General features: G+C 40.3%; 2 protein-coding genes across 2 annotated transcripts; both read left to right on the top strand.

The window, feature by feature from the left end:
* The first annotated feature begins 8 nt into the window (after positions 1 to 8).
* Positions 9 to 10,773, top strand: flcn (folliculin). The gene is made up of 12 exons (XM_008431568.2): positions 9 to 242; positions 408 to 614; positions 703 to 849; positions 1,241 to 1,462; positions 1,567 to 1,733; positions 1,814 to 1,905; positions 6,101 to 6,258; positions 6,433 to 6,546; positions 7,740 to 7,863; positions 7,947 to 8,069; positions 9,313 to 9,415; positions 9,799 to 10,773. Exons 2-12 carry the CDS (start codon positions 408 to 410, stop codon positions 10,004 to 10,006), a joined length of 1,665 nt encoding a protein of 554 aa, XP_008429790.1. The 5' UTR covers positions 9 to 242; the 3' UTR covers positions 10,007 to 10,773.
* Positions 10,774 to 12,073: 1,300 nt separating this feature from the next.
* grwd1 (glutamate-rich WD repeat containing 1) lies at positions 12,074 to 27,005 on the top strand. The gene is made up of 11 exons (XM_008431570.2): positions 12,074 to 12,624; positions 12,979 to 13,085; positions 13,357 to 13,428; positions 13,734 to 13,880; positions 14,029 to 16,160; positions 16,249 to 16,366; positions 20,627 to 20,792; positions 21,517 to 21,727; positions 22,806 to 22,951; positions 23,472 to 23,663; positions 26,415 to 27,005. Exons 5-11 carry the CDS (start codon positions 15,956 to 15,958, stop codon positions 26,721 to 26,723), a joined length of 1,347 nt encoding a protein of 448 aa, XP_008429792.1. The 5' UTR covers positions 12,074 to 12,624; positions 12,979 to 13,085; positions 13,357 to 13,428; positions 13,734 to 13,880; positions 14,029 to 15,955; the 3' UTR covers positions 26,724 to 27,005.

Below are 27,005 nucleotides of genomic sequence, written 5' to 3'. Positions count from 1 at the left end.
CAGCGCGTGCGACGTGCCTCAACGTCATGTGATTCCTCTGTTTGCTAACATCATGTAAACAGAAACGGGGGAAGTAATGCAAATATCCATTTACTCTCGTCTAATAATGAGTTTTTGCTAAATATGTTTTAGAAGATTAATTTATTTTTTACTTTCACCGTTGCTCGTCTTTATATTTTTAAACACAAGCAGCGGAAGTCCAGTGAAGCAGCTGTGTTTTCGTACCAATCTTTGCGCTGAAGGTAAGACTCTCCGGTTTAGCTTGTTGTTATGACAACGTATTAAGATAAGCGTAGAATTGTAAAGTCACGTACTGGCTAGAAACAAATGCGACCCACAGGGTGTAAATTGTACGACATCTAAACTTTTATTCAATAGTTTATCTACATGTATTACATGTCTCTCAGATGAATGCGCTGGTGGCTCTGTGTCATTTCTGTGAGCTTCATGGCCCCCGAACACTGTTCTGCACCGAGGCGCTACACCCACCATCCCCAGACCCTTCGTCTCAGATGGGGACCCCCGTGCCTGGAGACAGGGATGGTGACCGGGAGGGTGAAGGTCTGACTATGAGGGCCAACAGCTCAGCAACACAGAGAGGAGAGATGTGTGAGGTGAGTGAACTGAAAGCCTGTTGTTTTGAGAATAAAGTCCTGTAGTCTGTTTCAAAGTTACTTATTGCCACCTCTTCTCTCCTCACAGGGTTGTCGATCTCTACCTGCATCTCATCCTGGCTTTGTGAGCATCGATGATGAAACAGGCATTCGCTTCTTGAGCCATCAGCACCCCAGGCAATCCCAGCTTTTCAGTGTGGTCAGACAGGCCTGTGTACGCAGTCTCAGCTGTGAGGTAAATTAACAGTACTCCACAAAGACTTTAAAGTAGAAGTTATCTTGGAAAACATATTCAGAAAAAGTGAACAAATCAGTCCATACATGATGAAATACAGCAGTGGAATTTAATATTTACATTATAGTCTGAGGATCAAACGTAATAAGAGTACTCAAATATTATATTTGTTTCAGACTTCGCCAAAAGAAACAAGCAGTAAGCAATATAAGTAACATAAATTACTCTCACAATATACTTGGAAACATTATGGGTTACCCCACACCTAGTCTGAACAGGGCAAATGTGATATACTGCAAGGTGTTAGACTTTTAAGCACTTAATTTGATTCTCTGTTTTCTTTATATTTCGAACAGTCTCATTTTAAATATGTCTTGTCCTTTGTTTTCAGGTGTGTCCTGGCCGTGAGGGGCCCATTTTTTTTGGCGATGAGCAGCATGGGTTTGTGTTCTCACACACCTTCTTTATCAAAGACAGCCTGGCCCGGGGTTTTCAGCGATGGTACAGTATAGTTTTGGTGGCCATGGACAGGATCTACCTTATCAACTCCTGGCCTTTCCTGCTACGTCACCTCAAGCTCACAATACATAGTCTGCAAAGCACAGCTTTAAAGGTAGATCAATGTTATGGTTGCTGTATGCCTTTAGTATTATTTTTCTAAACATATAGATAAACGATCCTCATTCTGCTCACATATATTTCTCTTTTCCCCATCAGGTGTTTGACACTGAGCAAGGAGGTTGTCCCCAGAGAGCTCTGAGGATGAACAGCGTATTTTCCCCAGCAGTTTTTCCACACCAGAGAAGTGGGAATGCGGCTCGATCGCTAACCTCCCTGACCCAGCACCCCAACCTCTGGGCTAGTCTGCACTGCTCTTTTAGCTGGTGAGTTGAAAAACTTTGCCTCACTGGGATAGACAGTTTCCTTTTGTCATGCTGATCTGTGTTTTCTGTCGCTTTTCCAGGTTGCTGAAAGCTAGCGGCAGTCGTCTAACAGAGAAGCTTCTTGAGGGGGCCCCCACTGAAGACACACTGGTGCTTATAGAGAGACAAACAGGTACGACATTTCCTCTTAAATTTCTTCTAGCCTTTCTGCAGCACAAATATTTGTTACATTCACCTTTATCACGAAGAAAAAAATGTGATATAAGTTATTGCATAATGTGGTAAGGCATTGTTCTTTTAATGATAGGTGCTCTCAGTCAGTGCCACATGTTTGCTCAGTCTTAGTTGGTTTCCCTATTTCTAGTCTGAAAACAGTCCTGTTAAAATCTGACTCACTGGATCGCACAGAACGCCGTCTCTGCAGCCAGAAAACCATGACGACACTCAGATAACTTGTCCTCTCTCAACAGAGCTTGTCCTATTCTGGTCAAGATTTATAAAGTGGTAAAAAGATCTACAGAAAAGTCTCTGAGTCCAGTGCAGCTTTTAGACCAACTGTCTTAATAGTCAATTGTATGCAATTCAGGATCACAAATGGGCAAATGCACAGTGAGACAATCTTCTAAAGGCTGCAAAGATTTGAGACAGAGGCTAAGATCCACCGTCCAGCAAGACAGCAACCCCAAGTGAACATCCAGAGCTGCAGTAAAATGGTTCATAATATATATGTATGTATTAGAATGGCTTAGGCCTAAATCTAGATTTCAGTCTAGATGTGCAAAGTTGCTATAGAAGTAGCCTAAAAGGTGGTTTTGCACAGCAATAATTCAGGGAGCTGAATAAAACTGCTCAACATGCTTTTGAGATCTTTATTTATAAAAAAAAACATTTGAAAATTATTTAGCATTTTGGTGCTCTATGATCTTTTAAAATGTACTTTGTGGTTCTAATAACATAATAATATCATCTGGTTATTACTGTAGTTTCCTTTAAAAGCGTGATAGGTGGCACTCCTGTAATTACCACATCATGACTCTCTGAGTTATTTGTAACTCTGGCAGATGTATTTTTAAAACCTGAATTTGACTTTCTGTTATTGGAGAGCAATGTTTCAGACTGCTGACCAGCAGTATGCAGCAACGAGTATGGAGTGCTGTTTTACTGAAGGAAACTGGAGTTGGTCCTGAACTTTCTCTAGCATCTCAAATTAGGAAGTTAGCAGTCTACTTACTTTGTCTGATTCAAGCTTTGGTAGAGTGGAAAAAATATCAATCCAAACTTCATCGGAAACATTGTAATGTTTTCTTTTCAGTTCAGAGCAGGAGTCACCGCCAGGCACTTCACAATACAAACATTTTAATTAAGTCCAGTCTTACAGACTGATTCAGATGTAATAAATACCTTCCTGCTTGACCCTAGACAACAGTGTCAGGTTCAGTTTATTACAGCAACCTTGAGAAACGGGTTTATTTAAGGCAGTGCTTCCCAACCCTGTTCCTCAAGGCCCACTGTCCTACATGTTTTAGAGGTTTCCCTGCTTTAATGTGCCAAATTCAACTGATTTCAGTTCAGCAAACGCCTGTTAATCAGTCATTGATTGAAATCAGCTGGACTGATGCAAAGAAATACCTAAACCATGCAGGACAGTGTGCCTTGAGGACCAGGGTTGGGAAACACTGATTTAAGGATAACTTTGGATCGTGCTCATTGAAGGTACAAATAAAAGTGGTTTTCAAGCTAGAAATATAACATATAGAGGCAAACACTGACTACTCATTGTGCCGTAAATGTCAATAAAGTAACACTTTGTGCTCCAAAACTTTGATGAACTTGAAGTGTCTGTGAATACAATGTTAATGTTTGTGTAGAATCAGAATTCAGGTACAACCTGCCAAAACACAAAGTCATATCAGATGTTGAAAGTGGAAAAAAAAAAAAGAAATATATTTCTGCATCATGTTTGCATTTTACTGGCTTTTCCGTCCTGCTGCTTCATGGAACACGTGTCTGCATAACCTCAGTCTATTTTAATAAATCTCTGGACCGTAAATGACTCCAATCCCCAAATTCAGCAAAGTTTTATATTGACTTGAGCAATGCTTTCTGAAGATTTGCACACAGAGTTTCTGTGCTGAACCAGTCCCACCCGCCCCCAACCAGCCCACATGTTTACCCCTGAGCCCTGCACTTCTCTGGAAGCTGTTTATAGACCCAATCATATTGCTGTTCTGTTTTCTATTAAACCAATACATTTTCATTTTCTTTCTTTCTGTATTTATTTGTTTGGGATTTGGTCATGTTAGATAAATTCAGTAGTTGTCCTCATCCCAACTCTTTTCAAAGAAGAATATACTTCTCTCACTATGATCTAATCCTAGAAAAATCCTCAAAAATTGAGAAAAAAGGACAATGGTGGGATTGTTACTGTCAGAGCAATTAGTTCATTAAATGACAAAAGTGATCCTTACTCAAAATGGCCTGCCATCGCTTTACAGATGAAAGCTTCCACTGAACTCCTTCCTGGCCACAGATAACAAAACTATTAATTTATTGTTTCTTTTTTATCTTTGCACATAAAATTGCATCATTTACAATGACTTAAAGACTTGAGTGGGGATAAAAGAGAGCTTTTAGGATTCTTGTCCTGGATTTTAACCAGCGGGTTTGAGTTTCTGTTTTGCTATGTGTCAGCTTTCCTTAATTCCCTCAGAACTGAGCTGTTCAGTAAATACTGAATAACTCTGTCAGTTTCACGATTGCTTTTTTGGGTGGAGGGTTGTTGCAGTAACAGGTTGAAAAAAACAAGAGGCCCTATTTATTCCTGTCTCAAAAAACGTTAAGCCTCTGGGAAGCAGGAAGAATTTTCCTTCATAACATGATTCACCGCAGAGAAGAGAGTTATCACTCTGTAGTCTTACAGTGACTGCCAGTTTTTTTGATGAACTGCTCTTTTTATTACAGGAATTTAAGTAACACAGTTCCTGGTCCTGTCCAAATGCAGAAAAAAAAATTCTGCTTTTTACTTTGCAGTTTGAAATGTGCTTGATAGCTTAGTCTGGTAATTTAGAATCGTTTTTAGTAAATGTTGTGTTAAAAAGAGTATAAAGACAACTGAACTTACTTCCTTAGTTTGCTGTTAGATTCAGATCCCCTGTGCTATTAAAAGACCTACAGCACACATATTTCTCTCTGTTATCGTCCTTAGAAAATAAGTTGTAGTGGACAGGTCAGTAGTAAAAAAGATCGGCATCGACCTGGAAATTCTGGTCAGTTTATTTTCAGTTCTGAACTTGACCGGTGGTTCGTATTCTGAGTATGTTTTTGTTCAAGCAAAGCAGTGTCTATTTGATTCCAAATTGGAAGTCAACCTCTGCAGTTGACTTCCAATGCAACGAGTATATAGTACCAATGCATTGGTACTATATATATATATATATATAGTACCAAAAACATATAGCACAAAACATATACCTTCAAGCAATGAAGGTATATGTTTTGTGCTAAATAAATCTTATTAAATTTAAGTCTGAAACTTGAAAAATGTGTTCAAATACAACATTTTCAATGTGTATTTAAAAAATATGCACTAGTTTATTCAAAACCTAGTTTGAGCAAACTAGGTTTTAGTTTGAATAAATCCTAGATTCAAACTAAAAGCAAAGATTCCCTTGATGGGATTCAAGATATAAAAATGTGGAAACCAGTGTGTTCCTAGCAAAGCAAACACATATCTGTAGCTAATCATTTTAATATTTTATTTATAAAATTAACCTTAGGTCTGAATGAAGGCCGACTTCCGCATTCGTATCATAGCAAGAACTTTAATATTGGCTTGTGAAAAGCAAATATCTTTATCAAAAGCAAATATGTTGACAGATTTTCATCCACAGTAAAGTCTGTTTATTTTTATTTAAATATGTGGCCTGTCATTTAATGGAAGTTTCCTCACGACGGTGAGAAAGCCTTTGTGAGATATGTAAATCCGTTGATCGATAGCTGTATCTTGACCACAGGTAGGTTTTGTTGCCATCCATATAGAAAGAGATGGAAAGCCCCCTGAATGACGGAAAGTCCCTCACGGTATTGTGGTCTTAAAGATATGAGTAAAAGTTGCGTGGGTACAACACAAACAACAAACACTGTAGCACACAGTTTGCTCTTAAACTGCACCGTCGGTTCGGCCGATGATTAAAAGAAATTAGGAAACTTTTTGGTGAACAGTGAGGAGGCAAAATAAGAGGAGTCATGAGGAGTCGCGTCCCAACCTGTCCACATGTCCTTTGCAATAATTTCCTGTGAAAATTCCCCAAGTTATTTTAGTTATTAGGTTTTCAAGTTTTCTTTATGTCATTGTTTGTCTTCCAAAGAGCAAGAAGAAGAAATGAGTTGCTGGGAAGGAGCAGAAGGAGGCGTGTCAGAGTCACAGTTGCTCCAACCCGACAGCAAACTGGGTCTGCTGTGTGAAGCTTCAAAATCAGACGATGTCCCTGGTCCAAAATTTAAATCACTGAGACACTTGAGACAGGTAAGCATGTCTAAAAGAAACATAATTCTGCTGTGCATAATCACTGAACACTGAGATTGTATGGCTGGAAATGAAAGTTATAGAGAAACTTTTTGTTTAGTAATATATAAAAGATGTTTGTTTGTCGTGGACTACACTCTGTCTGTGAGCTGCTGTTTGTGTTTTTGTCTGCAGGTCCTCGGGGCAAATGACTTTCGACAGCTATCATGGCATGTGCTCATGGGAAATCAGGTCATATGGAGAAGTGCAGACCCCGGACTCATCCAGTCAGCATTTACTGTGCTAAAGGTAACTCAGCTAGCAAGCCTTATCTTAAAATAGAGTCCAATAAAATGAGAAATAATTGTTGTTATATTTAAAATGCCTCTTTTATTGCATACCTGGAATTTAAGTGAATTCAAATAAGAGGATATTGAGTAAACTGTCATTAGCATCACTGCTAGCTTTACTAATTATGCATATCAACACCACAGAGAATAGAGATCTTTATATTAATCTCTGAGATTTCCCAACAGGCTCTTTGCACGTCGGGAGTCTGTGAAGTTGAGCCAGAAACTTTTAGATCTCCACATTTATAAACCCATCATCTTCCATTACACTCAAAGGTTGAAAGCTCCAAAGGACGTAATAATGTTGCTGTACTTAGGGTTGCATAGCATTAGGAGAAAATGTGAAATGTGATCACTTTAATGGATGCCATGATGCAAGATGACTTCAGATAAATAATTGAAAAGCTTTTTATGCCTTTCTGTTTTGGCTTCAGCTAATGAGAAGCCAGGCCAGCTGCTGTTAATACCAAATCAAATTCATTATTTCCATTTAAACAATAAGATTTTATTGAAAAAGTTGTTTCTGGCTGATGCCTTTTGTATTGGCATTGAGATAAATTACTTTTTATTTCTGTGTTAACCACCATAGCACCTCTTAACCTCTTAAAACTTGTGCTCCATTAAATGACAAGTTTCTCTAAATAAAGTGACAGAGAGACTGTATGCATGATACTTAAATAATTAGCTAACACTTATTGCAATCCAGTCAGTTCTTGGTTATGTCTACATTCCACACTTTGTTGTTGAAATGTCTGTAAATTTGTTATATTTGGTGCATCCCTCGCTTCAAGATGCTCAGACTTCCTGTTACCAGCTGAAAGCCTTGCTCTCTCTCGCTCTCTTGCAGCCTGAATTAGCTATTGACATGAATTAGTTTTTTTTTTACATCATTGTGTTTCTTCTTGCTTCATTTTTCTTTAACTCACTGATGCTAAAAATGACCAACTTTGAGTTTGCTTCACGTCGTAACATTTTCAGCAAAGCCTGATGTGGTCAGCGACTCGGTGGCGCCTTGATGGGCGACGATGGGTTCACTGATCTGAAGTAGACAAGATGTCACTGGCCCAGTTCTGCTCACCAGTTGGTTTCTTTGTGCATCACTTGTTTCTGATCCAGCACAGCTTACCCTGTGAATCTTTGTGCTCCTGTTAGTCTTTGCTGCCAGTGGGCTGCGTACGCTCCGTCCCATACAGCGCTCAGTACGAAGAGGCCTACAAATGCAACTTCCTGGGTCTCAGCCCAGACGTTCCTATCCCGGCCCACGTCAGCTCCTCGGGTACAAAACGACCCCCTGATCTCAAAGTTACCTGCAGGCCACGATGGGATGAATGTGTGACATCTGCTCTGTTTGTCATGCAGAGTTTTCAGTACTGGTGGACGTCACGTTGAAGGCCTGTCACGGTCCAGCTGCAGGCGAAGATGAAATCTCTGCACTTTATCAGTTCACCATCAGCAGCGCCAATACACAGCCGACAGACAGAGGTGAGGCTGCGCGCCGTAAGCAGGTAGAGGTCAGAATATCTGACTTGCTGTTTTTATTGAACGTCTTGTATTTGTTTGCTTGTAGAACGGACAAAACGCAGCACTTTTATTAATAAAAGTGTTTAATAATATTATGACTGCCTATACAACCATATTCTATAAATATGTAAAAGTAAATTTATTTCAGTATCTACATTCGCTAAGTGAAACACATTATAGTGGTTAATTACATGCAGATTGTTACATTTCTGCTTATAGCTACTGAAAACACAATGTTTAAGGTTAAAATATTACAAATAAGACCAATAAGAAAAACATTTTTAAAACGGACTTAATGAAAAGTATGTTTAACACCTGCGTAAAAGTTGTTTTAATTTGACAAACAAACCTTATCAGAATGCTTTTCTAATTTACTAAAATAAAAAATTTCAGTAAATTCTCGTTTACAGAGATTAAAAACCTTGATTTAAAAAAAAATAGACTATTTAAAAAAGAGTTTATAAATATACTGCTCTGAGATCTGGAAGGTAAACTTTATTTATTACAATTTAATAAAGTCCTGATATGCAGAAAACAACTTAACTTGATTCTTATATTTCTGCAAGATAAATAACAAAATCCTGCATACATTGAAACAATACTTTTTGTGTGTAACCTGGTAGCTATTAGGCATTGAGTTTGGAAGAAAGATCAGATTTGAGTTTTAGTTTTCAGCAGTCAAGGCCAGTCAAGCACAAAATTTTATTCTTCTTATGTGCTGCATTTCTACTAGAGAGTCTAAAATCTTAATACTAGATATAAAACAATACAGACAATGGTAACATGGGAAAAATAACTTAAAACATTAATTAATCTGTCCGTGAAACTAGCACTTTTTCACAGATATTAGAAAATAATAGAAAATATGGTGTACCTTTCAGTTGAGCCTTAAAATGCATTGTAATACTGTATTTTGGACTCTAATCGGTGTGATATGTGAGGCTACTCATTAATTGTGATTTAAGCCAGAGCAGCGGTTGTTGTGCAAGTTATGAAACTGTTCAGAGCATAAATAAACTTCAAGGATCTGGCTCCACGTCAGAGAGTAATTATCTGGCCACTGACTCTCCCCAGACTCCTCAGCTTGAATTCAGAATTGTTCTGTGAGCAAGTTGTTCAGACGGCACACATCAGAGGCAAACCTGTGTAATCTGGTTTGTTGTGAAACTAAGATTTATTGAATCTTTACTGTTTCTTTTTCCAGGTCCAACATTGCTGAACAAACTGGAGGTGGCCCTGTCTAACGAGAACTTGTCTGTGGATGTTGTGTCTCACTGCCTGCTGTGCCTGAAAGAGGAGTGGATGAAGTGAGCAAAACGACAACACTGCACAAACCCAAAATCTCACCAAGTATTTTTGGTCCAGTTTCTAGTGCAAATGTTTTAGTATACTTGAAATAAGACAGAATTAGCTTACAAGTAACTTTTTAGCAAGTTTAAACTCAGTAATTCCTTAGTATTGATGAAAAAGTACTAGATCCACTGCCATATTATTTCAGTTTTCACCAATATTAAGGAACCATTTACTTAAAACAAGCTCCTAAGTTAGTTTTGTCTTATTTCAATTGTAGAAAGACATTTGCAGTATAAACTCGATTAAAAACAAGAAGATTTTCTGTTTTTGCAGTGTGAGGTCAACATAGATGCGGGAAAGATTTCAGTGTTCTCACCGCAGGTTTTCACTCTTTCAGCAAAGTCAAAGTGCTGTTTAAATTCTCCAAAGTGGACGGCCGGGGCAGGGAGGACACCCAGAAGGTTCTGGCCCTTCTGGGTGCCACGGGGCCCGGCGAGGAAGACAACGTCAGGCTGTTAAAGTACTGGATGACTGGACTGAGCAAAACCTACAAGAGTCATTTAATGACAGCTGTGCGAGGAGGGGAGAGGAGCCCCAGCCAGTGATAAAAAGAAGAGGAGGAGGGACGTGGTGAAGAAAAGCGACAGCAGTAATATCTAAAGCTAAACGAAGCAGGAGTGAGTCTTTTCATGGGTAGTTTTGTTAACTGTATGGATTCAGTGTGGAATGGAGGAGCACTGTGAATGGATGACAGAAATGATTTTGCTCATCCATTATTGTCTTTTTAAGTAATGAGAAATCTATTGTGTACTCGCCTCAGATGATTATCCTGCTCAGATTAATACATGGAGTAATTTTGGATAAAGCATCAGGGGGGCTTTTTTTTGTTAAAGGGAATCCTTCTATAGGACCTTCCATCATGTGAAGTTTAACTTATTACCAAAAGTTTTTCCGCTTTGTTTATCAATACAGATGTGTCCTAAAGAAACAAACTCACTCTGATGCACTTTATTCCCAAATTGGCTCCATCTGGTGGTGAAGTGGGGAAGTAAAAGGAGTGAAAGTGCAGAAGGAGTGTTTCTCCTCCAGCTCCCACTCACTTGTTTGACTGGCCATCAGCCAGCAAGTCTCAAGTGGTGTAAGACAAGACTTTTAAGGTTTTCTGCAGCTCAAAGTTGTACAAAATGGTTGCACTAGTAGGGCCGCGGCATCTGCACATTTTTGGCTCCTTAACGAGCCAGTCACACACTGATCCTCTGTGCTTTTTCTGTTTTTTGTTTTTTTTTTGTGTGTAAATCCAAAGCGTCTCTTGCTTTGCTGAGGTCCGCAGACTTCGGTCAATAAAATCCTGCAACATACGGCTCTGTTTAAACCGGGTAGATTTTTCTTTTTTCCATTGGGTTTTACTTGACCTGAAACTATGTGATGATTGTGCAACCAGGGTTCCTGCACAGTCTGAAAGACTATGGATCCTGGTCTGGATAAGTATGGAAAAAAAACACAAGAGAAAAAGATTTGGGTTGCCAGACTTAATTTCCTGTCCTGCTGTCAAAATGTTGTGTTCATCCACCCATCCACTTACCAATCCTTTTATTGGCCATAAACCCACAGTCATGTTTTCTGTTAATATCTCAATATTAGCCAGGAACCAGGAAGTCTGGGATTTTGACACGTGTAGAAACCCTGTACAATGAAACAAGTTTGGGCTCATGCTCTGCTCCAAGATGAAATTTAAAAATACTGGATTGACCGGCACTTTTGTTCTCGATGCAGCGGTTGACCAACTCTTCTGGTGTTATGCTTCTCCTCTCATAACTCAAATCTGGATTTCATTTGGTCTCCGACTCTCTGCTAGATCCAAAAAAACATTATTTCCAAATTGCTTGCATATTTTCTCAACATGCAAGTGATGCATGAAGCAGGAAGACGGCACAATGGCTGAATATTTATAACTGTCATTGTAGCACATTGTAAAGGTCGAGAGGTTTCCACTTGATGAGGCCTCTGGGAGTTTTGGACCGGGGCTTTCTTTTGCGTACGGCGGGTTTTGCTGCTGCTCTGTAGTTTCCATTCCCCCTCAGCAGAGCAAGCGGTCCACTTTCCTTTGACCTTCAGTCGGAAAGAAGATAAAGAGACACAACTTCTTTCCTCCTTCCTTTCAGTAGTAATTAACCTCCTTCGTGACACGTCGCTGAAATCCGAAGCAACAGGATGCTGCAGATGACCTGAGGCCTCGCATCAACACGTTACAGACAAGATGTTGACAGCTGTTCACAGTGCTGGACTTCAGTGTCCCATGAGGCGCATCTGTGAATTTAATGGCGTTGACTGTGAAGAGCTGCTCTACATAGAATGACTTGCATGTTCTGGCAGTGGGGTGTTGCAATCCTGCTCACCAGATTGACAAGGAATGTGATTCTTTGTTTATTTAAAGCAGAAACAAAAGCGGCCCATGTGACGATTAATCAGGGATGATACTGAATCTGAGGGGAGAAAGACGAGCAGATCTGCAGGCGAAGAGGTGCGGGGGAGACTCCAAATGAGAAACATACGCTCCAACTGCATGACTAAGCCTCCTCAGTCCCTGTTTGGAAGGGGGGGAAGGGGGCGAGGGTGTCAGGGAATGTGGGGAGGCAATAGTGAGGTAAAACGTGTGGCGTGGGAGGGGCCGGGACTTAAAGGGAACAGGGGCAGGCAATCCAGCGTAGCACTTTCACTTTGAGCGGCGCCTGTGTCTGAGTGGAGAACACAAGGAGTGACCAGAGGGAGAGGAGGGTGGCCCGCGTCTCTGCCGCTTTATCCATTAAGGAACCCAGGAGCTACTGAGATTTAGGAAGATTCAAGGTCTGCAGTACCAAAAAAAAAAGGAGGGGAGACAAAAAAAAAAAAAAAAGCTCTTGAAAACGAAAGAAGGCTGCAGCCACTCTGGGATTTAGAGGGAAAATCCAAAGTGAAAGAGAATGATGGCTTGTGGAGATTAATGGGTCATATTTTGGAAAGTACCAGAGGAAACCAGAAGAAGAGAATGCACTGAGGGATGTGAGCAAGGGGGACTGAACATCGACCGCTGAGAGAGAGGAAAGGCAGAAGCGTGCTCTGTCAGAGACCTCAACAAACCACAGAGGAGGAAACTTTGCCTTTTACAGAGTGACACAGCTGAAGAGTGATTGCTGTCAACAAGAGAAATGGAGAAGTGTCCATTCTTAGAAAGATAAAATGCCAGGTGAGAAATAAGAACACCCTTCAAATGCTTTACTTCAGCTTTTATTTCTACGTGCGTACTTGTAGAACTTGTAGAGCAGACTCTTACTCGTGCTTGTTCAGGTATCACAGCACACTTTCACTGCATGTGTCGCTACAATCTCAGCCACACTAATGTCATGCAGTTGGAGCTGGCGATGCAACCGCAGCTCAGAGTATTTTCGTCTGTTTTCTGCAGAAATGGCTAAATTGACACAGGATATGTTGAAACGTTTCTCTGTAGGTATGCAGCTCGAGAAGATAGAAACCACAGAAAGTTTCCACCTATTATCTGAATGTCATCTGTTCCTTTCATCCTCACTCATGTGTCAAACAGGTCTACTTTTGCTGCTGCTCTTCATCGTCCAATGTGGTGGATGTGACTTTGACCTGAAAGGTGTTGAAAACATAAAGGCAACAATCGATTCTAATCCAAATGGATTTGTAAGTCTTTACTGTTTTTTTATTTTTAAATCAGCAGCTTTTTGTCAGTGAGGATGTGATGTAACGATGTGAAGGAATAGCAAATAGATTCAGAGTAAGCGCATCAGATCAGAGAGGGAAATCAAACTATGTGATGCTTTGCACTTTTTTTTTAGTCACCTTGAAGATTTGTAACAATTACAAAAGATATGCCTCACTTTATCAACTTCAGTACAAAGCTCAATCAGTTCTGATCTTTGTTTTTTTTTTTGTTTTCTTCTCTCTCCTCCAGCGGTCTGTGTTCCCTAAAGATTATCGTGTAGCGCACCACTACACTCGAAGCATGCTGTGCGAAACTGAGCCGGTGAGTTTAGTTATCAGTTAAACGGAGGGAGCAGAGTCTCGCATGTCATAAAACCGCTTTTGTGTGTTTCATGGAAGTCAACCTCCTCTTTTGGGATAATGTTTGACTCCATAACCTGGATAATTATTACCTTTCTCCCACACTCATTTACAGATCTTAAGAAAGAGAGAAAAAAAAACTGAGTTTGTGAACAGATTGCTGAAGCAGGTGCTCTCTAGTGTCACTTGCACTCGGGTGCTACTGATGTGGTTCTTGTGGTGATCCGTCATGTGTTGCGCATTGCTAACTCTGAGGTCTCCCTGCAGTGCTGCGTGTTCTCGGCAGCAGTGGTTCTCGTGCAGTCCTGGCATGTGCTCTTCACAAACCTCTGGGATCAGCATCTCAATTACACCTTCATCCTAGAGCTGAAGCAGACACTGGATAGAATTGTTAGAAAGAACAAAAATACAGAGGTAGGATTTTCAGTCTTTATGTGTTAATTTCCTGACATGTTCCATTTAATGAGTTTTGTAAACTATAGAAGGAGTCGTAAAAGTATCGCAGCTTTTACGACTTACCTTGAGTTGTTTCTCTGATCATTCCGTCATTTCCTCTTCTCAGAGTTTCCGGGAGGAGATGAATCTCAACCAGTACCCAGTGTTGTCCTCCTCCCCAGAAGAACTATTAAATCTAACGTCAGAACTTTTTGCTCGGTGGCTCCAGGTGGGTTGCTCACCTTCAATTGAAACTTGTTTCCCGCCCACGTTGCCCACGCCTTTGGAAAGGAAGGACTACGGTCCGGTGAGGGGCAAACTATTGACCACTCGAGCCATCAGACGCGAGGAAGACCAGCCTGAAAAAATGATAGACAATAAACCTCCATCGTCCTGTGGAAGATCTCGATCCCGGCCTTGTCCTGCAGCTTTCTGGTGCCCCTTGTTATTGTTGTTGTTATTTGGACTCTACTGGTAGCAACATTGGGTTTTTTTATTGCACAATAATGAAACTTTTACCTGGCACTGAATGAGTTATTTTTGAGTTTTGTTGCAGTAAGCTTTGCTAAAATGAAGTGATATGCACAAGCTGTTTAAATTAAATGCCAAAAGTCAGCTAACTTTGCTCTTATTATATCAAATATATATTAAACCTTATAGTCACTCTCTTGGTTGAAAAAAAAAAAGCCACAAGCTCCAGCTAATTGTGCTTTCCTTGCTAACAAGAGATCCAAACTGAGCTAGTCGGTGCACATAAGCCATTCTCCGTGGTTGCCTCACTGTTTACAAATGAATGTTGTGAGAGTTTATTCCTGTAAGTAAATGTAAATTAAAGACTTTTAGGTATAGTGGCATTTGGTTTAAATTAGAGTGGTCCAGTAACTTATATTTATTACTACGGTTCTTTTGTTGTGTGTCTTAAGATGGAAGAGTGCATTAGCTCTAGTGAATGACAGGAGGGCAATAGTTTAGCATTTATCAGACAGTAAATGTTGCTGCATGGATCAATGCTCTGTTACTGAAACAGTAAAATGCTTCTTTTCATACCTTTGATTTTTACAGCTTCCGTGTCTTTGAGTTCTTTTCGTTTGCTTAATTCGAACAAAGTAGTCCTTAAAGTTACGTTTTGTTCATGCTAGATCACTCGGATGCTTTGGCGGCCCCTTCAGCGATGAGATGCTTTTGTTTATGCCCCTGGATTCCTTTATCTATTCATGTGAGGTGAACTGTGATGTGGATATGTCGGGTGAAAGCAAGAAAAAAAAAAAAGTAAAGATAAGCTGCAGACGGGGGAGGAATGCATCGTGGCGGCCTGGCTTCTGTCTGAAACCATAAGAGGAATAAAAGTGAAATCTTTATGCTAGCACTTGCCCCTGCTTGCACACACACCCAAACATGTAATGTGTACCATTGTCCTCACCCTTGAAGTGCATTGCATTGCCTTGCTGTCGCCATGGAAGCACCATGTTTTGCGTGCTCATTGTTTACACTGAATTTGTGTCAAGAGTTTGCAAGGAGGAACAAACACATATTTGTACAAATGGGGACGGAAATACTTACGTTTTATTACGTGAACCGCTTCTTTATACCTTTTCCAGTCTGATGCATAAATATTTAAGACGTCTGCCTGTGGAGGGATAAGTCCTGGTTTCCAGTCTGTGACAGGGGTACTAATGTCAGGAGGTTTCATAATTCGCGTAAATAGGCTTAACTGTGATTCACTGAAACCTTGTCTTGGGTGGGTCACCGAATACAGATGACCCCAGTAAAAAAAAAGAAAAGAAAGCACACATACGGGGGAGGCTTTTTGGAGAGGTCAGGTTGACCATGCACACAATACAGCCAACAGTCTGGTGTCATGTTTTCGAGAGAAATCTTTGAAAGACAGCTTTTTCCTGGCAGCGGGGAGCCAAGCGCCAAAGAAACCAGCTGAATTCCCGTAAACAGGGTGGGAGAGAGAGAATGAGGGGAGAGGAGGAGGAGGAAGAGGAGGAGAAAGAGGGAGGACGCTCAAACCACGTGGCCGCTTCATAGACCGGAAGTGCCCTTCCAAGATGTCTGCGCCCGATGAGCACGCGTTAAACCGAGGAGAAGAAGGCGAGATGGCAGAGATGGAGGAAGAGGACGAAGGGGTAGAGATGGAAGAGGAAGGAGACGCGGGAAAGAAGGTGTACGTCCCCGGGATCGAGCCGCTTCAGCCCGGAGAGCAGCTGGAGATGGACCGCTCCGCGTACCGCATGTACCACGAGTGCCAAACAGGCGAGTTCGGACCCGGCCTGCTGGACGTGCTGCTCAAGCCAGACTGCAGGAGCTCCATCCAGGTTTAACTTTTTGACTTTTCGTTCAGGTGCTCCGTGCCTGAGCTTCGACGTGATGAAGGACGGAGACGGAGACAGCAGGCAGCAGTTCCCCGTGTCCATGCTGCTGTGCGCGGGCACGCAGGCTGAAACAGCCCTGAAGAACAGGTACCACACACTGCCGCTCACTTTTAGACTACTGGCTTATATCTTCCAGATTATTATTGCAAATTTATGTTACAAACGAAACAAAACAAAAAGGAAATAATTAGTAAAATAAAATACCCGAGTGGCAGGGTTTATTTGTTTCGGTGATTTGTTTTGTAGTTTTAGTTCAGGCTATTGGCAACAAGTTTTATTTTTTTTACACGCAGTAATAAACAATTAATCGCAGTAAATGATCTCGATAATTTCATATCGATGATTAGCATTGTTTTAAGACCAATTTTGTTCACACACATTTCGTAATCCATGTTATTTATTTATAGTTGTGTTCTATTTAGAATATTTAAGATATCTCCTAGTTAGTGTTCAGTACAAAATGAAAGTTTCTCATTCTTTGAGAGGGCGAACTTGCATTATTATGTCATTACCATTATATTACTTGAAAATGGTCTCAAAACAACAATGTGATTGTTTACCGCAATAATTTTGAGGATAATTTATCATCTAGTAACATTTGTTGTCTGACCTGTTGCAATAATTAATAAATTAATTGCTCAAGTAATAAATGAGTTGATTGCTGGAGATGGGCACCAGCACCCCTCTCCACCCCACTAGGGATAAGCCTGTAAGATAGTGGATGGATGGATGGATGTGATCATTTAAAATGAGCTCAATGATATCCAGTCACATGGTTTATCATTTGTCTCTTTTCTCTTTCTACCAAAACCTGGATGATGAAAGTCTTCAGTCTGGTGCTTTGGTTTGTTTGAAGGACAATTTTGCTTGCAGAGACTTAAAAATTAATTTTATTTGTTGTTTCTGTTGTTTTGTTTTGTTTATTTTGGATATTTAAAATATCTTCCAGTTCCAGGGTTAGATGTTCATTAGAATTTAAAGTTTATCGATCTTTGAGGATGCGTTCTCGCTTTATTATGCCATTGCCATTTAATTGGTTGTAAATATAAAAACAACAATCTTTCTGTTTATGGCAATAACTTCTGGGACAACCACATTTGTTATTGTGGCAGGTTTAGTGAAAAGCCACAATCTTGTTATAATGTTTTCTCACAAGTTAATCCAACACAAAGTAGTTTCTAATGGTGAGGTGGGACGCATTTGGCTGCATTTCTCCTCTCATTTTCACATAATCACCAGTCAAACTGTCTTCCCTCTTACTTGATTGCTTCTGCTTAGTGTTTACTGCAGTTAAGGTGACCGTAGCATTTTAAATTAATGCATCGCAAAGGACTGTAGCTTTGCTTAAATTAAGCTGTGTGTATCCTCACAGAAGCACCAGTTGTTGCTTTCTGTCTAGTGCATCTGCGATGCTATCAACAACTTTTTAAAGCTGTAGTTAGTATTTGTCTCAACACTTTGCTCTCTTTTTTTTTGTTGTGGAGGAAAAAGTGGGAAGGGAGTGTCTCAAGAGACAACAGAAATGTTACATCTGCTCGCGTTTTCATCCAGCTGATCCGATCCAGCCTTGTTCCTGTGTTGGGACATCGACATGGCAAAGGATTCTCTGTGCTTGTTTAGCTGAGCGGAAAGCAAATGTTTACGTGAAGTTAACAGGACTGGTTGTGGTTTTAGTACGCACATAAAAAATAGATTACGTGTTTGCTTAGACTCCAAGTCAGTTGTTTACTCTTTTCTCAGACAGATTGAAGCTAAATCCATAAAACTGTTGTTTTGTTAAACATGCAGAAATGTGCATGTGCAGCTTTCCACCAGATTACTGAAGTTTGATGTATCTGTGTTTGCTTTTTTGTCTTAAGCCTGATTATTGTGAAATTTGTTGCATAAGCTCGTTTCTTTGTTCCTTTGCATTCTTGCGCATTTTGTTACAATCCAACCATAAAAACTTTAATGTGATGGACCACAATGTGAATATAAGACAAATAAAACAGTATGTGTTATATTCAGATTGTACAGTGCCTTTAAAAAGTATCTTACTTTTTTATTGCTTTAATGGCTCAATCATGATCAACAAAATTTGTTTTTTTGACAAAACAAATTATAAATGACATTTATTTTATGTTGCATGTTAATTACTTTTTTTTTACGTTAAAGTATTTTTTTTATTGTATTTTTATTTCTTTCCCTCAGGAAAGCCAAATGATGATTGTGATTGATTTTGTAAAACATCCAAGGGGATAAATATTTATTTAAAGGCTCTGAATATGTTCAGGTTTGAAGTTACTGCAGAAATGCATTTTTTCTCTCTTAACCAGTAATTAACCTAAATTATTAGAGGTGTGCCGATCGATCGGCCACCGATCATAATCGGCCACCGATCATAATCGGCCGATTTCCGTGAAAAAGTGTATGATCGGTGATCACAGATCACGGTCCCTTGTTGCCGATCACACAAACCGATCACCTGCTTCTCATTTCKCAGYCTGCCTGTGCAGCTGGTCTCCTCTTTCCTTCACACTGCGCAAACGCGCAGCAACAAATCCTAAGCGATGTGGAACTATATAACGCACTGAGTGAATGGGGACGTTTGCGTGTTGCGGCGGAAAATTGAAGCAGGTCAAAATGCATCAACACAACGAAGCTAATATGGCATAAAAACAATGCCATACTTGAGGAGTTTGGCTACATCGAGGCTCACTRCAGTAAAAAAGACATATGGAGGATCAGATAGCAGGTAAAGCAGCGCACAGCTACAAACACTCACCTATCAGGAAGTTTTCATTCAGTAACTCAGGATTGTTTATTGTAATGGATCCTGTATTTGCCTTTGAATGTTAAGTTTTATACTTGAATTTTTTGGCAATGTTGAGAGATTTTATTTTGGCTCTTTGCATTATTTAGCCTCTTCAGAGCCTTCATATGTTTTCAGTCTGTTAAAGATAGTATTATCAATAGCAGGACAATTTGCACAATGCCTGTTTTTTTCTTGGAAAAAGTTATTAAAAACAAATTTTTGTCTAAATTAAGGTGAATTCATGATTCCTTTTTCCACATAATGTAACCGGTAGTGCTTTTGATTAAAAAAATAATTATGTGATCGGTATCGGTGATCGGCCCTCATGGGTGATCGGAATCGGTATCGGCAGGAAAAAACCTGGTTGGCACATCTCTATAAATTATTGATTCTAACATTTGTCAAGTTATAGTTGTAATCGGGCTGCACAGTGGCGCAGTTGGTAGAGCTGTTGCCTTGCAGCAAGAAAGTGCTGGGTTCGATTCCCGGCCTCGGTCTTTCTGCATGGAGTTTGCATGTTCTCCCTGTGCATGCGTGGGTTTTCTCCGGGTACTCCAGTTTCCTCCCACAGTCCAAAAACATGACTGTCAGGTTTTTTGGCCTCTCTAAATTGCCCCTAGGTGTTAGTGTGTGTGTGTGTGTGTGTGTGTGCATGGTTGTGTGTCTCTGTGTTGCACTGCGACAGACTGGCGACCTGTCCAGGGTGAACCCTGCCTCTCGCCCGGAACGTTAGCTGGAGATAGGCACCAGCAAYSCTCCTGACCCCATTAAGGGACAAGGGTGCAAGAAAATGGATGGATGGATGGATAGTTGTAATCACTTCATACCAATTATTCTCCTTTGCCACCTATTATTGGAAGATTTTGTATGTTTTGTGTTTTTCTTATCACAAAAATGAAGTTTCCTCCTGACAAAATAGGAGGGAAATGCCCATAAAGTAAATAATTGTTGAACTTTGTGTGTATATTTGCGTCTAAAGTAACTGAAAAGAAATTTAAAAATAGAAATTTAATATTTATGAATTTTTATTAAACTTTTGAGAAGAAATTAAAGGAAGAGGAAGTGTTATTCTCACTAATCTTTGCATTGCATTTATATATTTACCCCTTTACTCTGAAAACCGGAATAAAATCCAACCTATTGTGTCAAGAAGTCAAATTATTAATAAACTAAACAGTCCTCCTGTGATTATTTTAAGCTCAGTAAGATACTTCTGTTGAACTAAAGCTTTAGTAAATCTCTGAACGGTTCCTCTTGGCTTCGTTTCACATTGTGCAATATTGTTTTTAAGACTCTCCTTTTACATTAATGAATGACTGTCAGTGGTAGAAACAGACATTACACCCAGATAAAAGCAGACTTGTTCATGGTGAGCGGATTTCGGGTTAGCTCTCATGTAAATCCTTTACCTGCCAGTCAGGATTTAACTGAAAATCTGTCAGAACTTGAATATAAATCGAGTCCGTTAGAAGGTGGTGGGTGTTTTTTACTTTCACTCTCAAGCTCCTCTTTGTTCACCTTTCTGGCAAATGTGCTCCTCTCTCTCGCTGCAGACTTCTGGTGATGCGCATGCACAACCTTCATGGAACGGAGAAGGAAAACGAAGAGGAGGAAAGCAGCGATGAGGAAAGCGATGAAGAGGAGGAGGAGGAAGAGGATAAGAAGCCACAGCTGGAGCTGGCCATGATGCCTCACTATGGAGGGATTAACAGAGTTAGAGTAAGTCTGTCATTTTTTATATAGGTAAATCATAATTAGGGCACAGATTTTCTTTAAAGGAGAACTAATTAGCTTTATTTAACAGGTTAGTGTAGGTCTGTACGCTCTACAAAATGTTTGTTTTTTTTTTTGCACATAATCATTCTTTGATAATGAGATTTTCGTTTGGTCAGTTCTGCCTAATTTGAGCTCCTTTCAGAATGAGCCATTTTAGGGCTCTTGTCACTTTAAATCAAAATTAGCTGTTGCTGGCGATGCCCTCAAATTCAACATTCACCCTCACACGTGAAAATGGCTGCAAAAAATACGGTTATACAACCGTACATCTTTGAAAAGCACAAGTAGAGCCTCCTGCGCAACCAACAAGAATGCAGCAAGTGGTTTCTGGATGGTAAGTCAACAGCAAATCACTTGTCTTTTCCAGCTGCCATTGTACAGCACAGTACAGCGGTAAAACCAGCTGACCAAACATGCTGGTACTCCATTTGGGTTGCTAGGTAACGCCAGTATGACTTGACCATTGGAAGGTTTTTAAAACGGCTCATTTTCCACACAATCAAAAACATAAACTTATTTCGTAAAAACAGAAGGAGGATTTTATTTGTTTGTTGTTGTTTTTACAGTTCTTGAGCTGTTTTTGGAAGCATTTGAAACCCAAATGGGAGCATAAAACATGTAAGTTATAACAGGCCCCCTTTAATGGTTGGTTGAATTTATTTTCCAGGTGACCCAGTGTGGCGAGCTCCCATTGGCTGCAGTGTGGTCGGACAAGGGACAGGTAGAGATATTCGACCTTCGACCTCAGCTGGAGGCCATCCACAGCTCTGCTGCCATGGCAACGTTCGTCCAGCAGCAGAAAGAAGCTACACCGCTGTTCAGCTTCTCAGGACACATGAGTGAAGGCTTCGCGATTGATTGGTCCCCTAAAGTCCCAGGTGAGTCAAACTTCCTCCTGCAGACAGAAGGAAGAAAAAAAAAAAACAAGAATTTCTGCTGCAGGCCAAAAATAACAAAGACTTCGGCTATAATTGAGCTGGATGTCACGCTGTGGGTCTGATCAGAGGGAAAACTGGTAACCAGATCCAAGCATGACTTCAGGATGTAGAAACTTTAAAATGACAATAATAAAAAAAAACAGAAAAAAAGGGCTTTCAGTTGAGTTGGATGTTCACAAAGTTAATTATAGATAATATTTTAAACAGAGGAAATTTAAGGGTGTCTCTAAGTTGAAGATTTAAAAAATGTGGCGGGAAATGATCCCATTTGTTCCTTTGGATTTTAATAAAACGGTGCATCTTTTCCAGAGAAACTTGGATTAATATAAGAATTCAAATTCGAAAACGGTATTTAAAAGGAAATAACCTTCTGCATAGATACTAAGTACTGCTGTCGATCAGCCCTACTTGATGATCTTTAAGTACAGGACCTTGCAAAAACATCGACACTTTCTTTTTATATTTTATTTTGTTTTTTTATTGTAATGTGATGCCAGTGGGATTTCTGCAGTTGTCTCTTTCTGGATTCTTACGTCCCTAAAATGAGATTTTAAGGTTTGCTTTGCAGCACGTTGAGCCCTAACCTTCTGTGAGTTTCACCAGCCTAAACAATGGTGTAATAATTTATCAACTTTCTATAAAGGATATATCAAAGTTTAAGTGAAATATACTTTTTTGTTGCTATCCCTTTATATTTGGCCTCTAGTTAATTAAATGCATACTGAACATGATAGGATAAATAAAAAATAATACGCTAAATTACCTGGTTCATTCCAAGTTTTTTTTTTTAGTGCCATTGAAAATCTGAAAACCTAAACGGATTTCATTAAAGAATCAAAGTGAAACACTGTATTAAAGTGAAATTTCAGGATCATATTTTTCATTTTGATCACCAAATGTGCAGCAGAATGAAGGGAAATTAATCTTAAAGCCCAATACTTTTATCTAGTCCATCAAAGCTTTAAAAAAAACATAAAGACTAGACTTTTAATAGATTCTCCCGCGTTTTCCTCACCAGGTCGCCTCGTCAGCGGCGACTGCAGGAAGAACATCCACGTGTGGGAGCCTCGCGAGGGTGGAGCCTCGTGGCAGATCGACCAGAGACCGTTCAGCTCCCACAGCCAGTCGGTGGAGGATCTGCAGTGGTCTCCCACCGAAGCCACAGTATGTGCAATTATCAAGACACTGCGGGTCACATTCACAGGGCTTCCTCTGTTCCTCCTCCTCCTCTCAGATGAAAGGAGTTGAAGGCTCTGAGTTGGCGATGAGTGCATGAATGCTTTGATTAGACATGCATTAATGATGTCACGCTGAGCTCACCTGCTCTGTGCTCTGCAGGTTCTTGGCTGTGGGAAACGCAAAAAAACAAACAAAACACAGGGCGTGTCGAGTGAAATCACTGAGTGGATGAAAGTATGTTTATTGTAAAGGAACACCTGGCTCACTGCAATTATGTCGCAACACGAGGTTGCGGCTAAAATCGAAACAGTCCCCATCTTGTTTGAGGTTTGGGAGTGAGCAGCTTGCAAATTGAGGCTGGCTTGAGCCTTTTGCCAAAAAGAAGAAGAAGAAAAAAAGAAAGAACACAGTTGCTTTGTTTCAGACCTGGTTTATGTTGGTTGTGATTCACTGCTGACGTTTAAACAGTTGAAACGTTTTGTTGTTGTTTCTTTTCTTCTTTTAGGTTTTTGCGTCTTGCTCTGTTGACCAGTCCATCCGTATCTGGGATATCCGCGCCCCGCCAAACTCGATGCTCTCAGCCAATGAGGCTCATTCGTCAGACATCAATGTAATCAGCTGGAACAGGAGCGAGCCGTTCCTGCTGTCAGGAGGCGACGACGGACTCCTGAAGGTCTGGGACCTGCGACAGTTTAAGGTGGGAACCAGCACCAGCTTATCCAGAAAGACCTCGATAAACTACAATAACTTATAGAACTGAATCAAATCAAAACCAAATCAAATTTTATTTGCATAGCAACTTTCAGCAACAAGGCGTTTCAAAGTGCTTTACATCTTAAAAACACAAAATTACAAAGTCAACATTTTGCACATGAGATTATAGATAAATGAGTCATGATTAAGTTTCAAAAGCAACTCTAAACAGCTGGATTTTTAGTCTTGATTTACAGAAACTCGGTGTTTCAGCTGTTTAGCAGTTTTCAGAAAGTTTGTTCCAGATTTGTGGTGCATAGAAGCTGAATGATGCTGCTCCTCGTTTGGTTCTGGTTCTGGGGATGCAGAGCAGAACCAGAAGACCTGAGAGGTCTGTAAGGTTGATACAACCTACACAATTTATTTCTGTAATTAAATTTGATAAGTAAAACTTGTTTATTTCAGAGTGACTTTAGGTACAGATTAATGTATTTCATTTCTTTACATTTTGATGATTATGATTTACAGCTGGTTAAATTCAAATTTCTAAGACAATTAGAATTTCACACAAGACCAATAAAAAAGTATTTTTTACAGAAAAGTTGACTGAAAACTATCTATGTTTGCTGGTCAATAAATTACAGTGATATATATCATGGCCACTAAAACAGGTGTTGGTACAGAAAAACACATTTTTCTGGAGGATAAATTGTCTTAGAAATTATTGCGATAAACGGTAATGGTGATCATTGACCATTTTCAAGTAATATATAATATAATATAGTTAATAAAACTATAGTAATATAGTTTTTCCTCTTAATGAACCATGACTTTGTACAAAACACTTAGAAGACTTCATAAATATCCAAAATAAAACGCATCTAAAAACAATAAGTAAAATAGAAATAAAAGCCAATGCAACAACCAAAACCATAAATACGGTAGATTGTGAAGTCTCTGTAAACAAAATTATTGAGCTCATTTTAATTGATCATGCGATTAATTGCTTATTGCATCAGGCTTAATGTGGGCAGGTTCCAAGTCCTGCTGAAAACTGACGTCAGCGCCGCCACAAAGCTCATCTGCAGAGGGGAGCATGAGGAGCTCTAAAGTGACCTGGTGGACGGCGACGCTGACTTTTGTTGGAGTTCATTCACTTTGTTTCTGTGCTCCACCAGGTCCGTTAACCATTTCCAGGACCCGACCAGAACCCCTGAGTGTAAATTAGCTTTAGAAATGATGAGATTTGGTTATACATAAAAGCAGTCTTTAATGCTGAAAAATGATCAAATGTCACAAGCCATGTATGTCATGCGGATGGATCAGATAGTTACATTCACCGTCCAGCGCTGAGCCACACCTAGCTCACCTTAAACCAAGTGAGGCAAAGATTGTAGCGCGAGTTTAGCTTTTTATTCTTCTCTGCAGTCCGTACCCTCCCTAACAGGTAGTCTAATCAGTTTCAGTCTGTTTACGTGTGACTGCCGGCAGTCACACGTAAACATGGTTATGTAAGCTGCAGCGTGTAAGCAGATAAAAAAGATAGAGGAAAAGATGGAAACACTTTAAACTTGATACATCTCAGTGGAGCAACACCAGCAGCTCTCCAGTTCACCGCTTACTGTGGAAACTTCAAACTGGACTTTGGGCTGTGTGGATTTTGTGCTTCTCCACTGATTCCCCAGACTCTGGGACTGAGATTTCCAAAGGAAATTCAAACGCAACATTTATCTGATAACTGGCTCCTGAATGGATTTGCTACATAATCTCATCCAGGCTGCAGTAATTTTTGTTGCTTTTCCACCTTTTGCGCTACACTTTTTCCTTAAACTAAGGTTTCTATTAATAAGCAGCTTCTTCAGCAAATAACTTTGGTATTAGTGACTCCCTGCAAGACAAGCACCTTGTAGGCCATTTCATGCCCATTAAATGTGTTAAATTTCCTTTTTGGTGAGTTTTGCTGATTGCAATTTTCAAATTTTGAAAGAAACTAAAAACTGAATCGAGTTTTTTCTCTAGCCGTGAGCCGTGATCAGTAAAACGGACAGAAACCAGGAATCTGCAACAACCTCCTGTTTTTTAACTGGATTACTGAAGCAAATAAACTTTCCAATTACTCCTGTATACATCAGACAATTCCCACTGAGACTTGAGTGAATTTCTGTCATTGCAACATGAAAACCAATGTTTATAGGTTTGTATGTTGCATCAGATTGTCTGCAGCCTTGTTATTTATCCAGCTTCAGCTCAACGCAGACCTTTGTTCCATTTCATGGTTGTTACACAACTTTCCGACAATAATTAAGATGATTATTACCGCCCTCCTTTTAATCCGTGTGGAAACGTGTTGAGCTCCAGTTCCCGGAGTCAAACAAAACCATTAATGCTTCCACAAAAACAAAGTTAACATGCATATGGCCACTATGATAGAACGTAGTGATGCACCAATCCATCGGCACCAATTTCCTTAATTAAGGGTGATTGGCGATTGGCCAATACTTGCATATAAAGACTATCTTTTCCAACAATCTTGAGTCTAAAAATCAACCACTGTCCTCTTCTGCTCTGCAGTGAGAGGTTCGACTGACGGACCTGACCACCAGGTCACACTGTTACCAAATCAGCAACTTTCTTGCTATATTTCAGGCAAAAAAAACAAATTGGAATCGGCTAAATTCAGAATCGGCAGGTCAGACTTTTTAAAGATCGGTAATAAAATGGCCGTCCCACATTAACCGGCGTCTTTAACCTGCAGGCGGGTTGTCCGGTGGCCAGCTTCAAGCAGCACTGCGGCCCCATCACGTCGGTGGAGTGGAGCCCCGTGGACTCGAGCGTGTTCGCCGCCTCCGGGGCGGACGACGTCGTCAGCCAGTGGGACCTCTCCGTGGAGTCATGCGACGTGGTCGCCAGGGTGGAGGGGGTGAAGGATCTGCCCCCGCAGCTGCTGTTCCTGCACCAGGGTCAGTCGGAGATCAAGGAGATTCACTGGCACCCCCAGCTGCCCGGCGTGATGATCTCCACGGCCCTGTCAGGGTTTAACGTCTTCAGGACTATATCTGTGTAGGCCGTGGATGTGTGTGTGTGTGTGTGTGTGTGTGTGTGTGTGTGTGTGTGTGTGTGTGTGTGTGTGTGTGTGTGTGTGTGTGTGTGTGTTTTGCATTTAGTCGTAAATATGTGAATGGAGCTTGTAATAATGTAAATAACCTGGTTATATAAGTAATAACTATATTTCTGACATTTACTGGCAGAGAAAAGCGTATCATTAATTTTCTATATGCTCTACAGATGTGCAAACTGTTTTAGACATTTCTTCTTGCTCACCAACAATAAACAGTTTAAATTCTGA

Source organism: Poecilia reticulata, linkage group LG16 (genome assembly GCF_000633615.1).
Source record: "Poecilia reticulata strain Guanapo linkage group LG16, Guppy_female_1.0+MT, whole genome shotgun sequence".
In the NCBI taxonomy this organism is placed as follows: Eukaryota; Metazoa; Chordata; class Actinopteri; order Cyprinodontiformes; family Poeciliidae; genus Poecilia; species Poecilia reticulata.
Note: the sequence above shows the minus strand (reverse complement) of the source record. Positions and strands in the feature narration are given on the sequence as shown.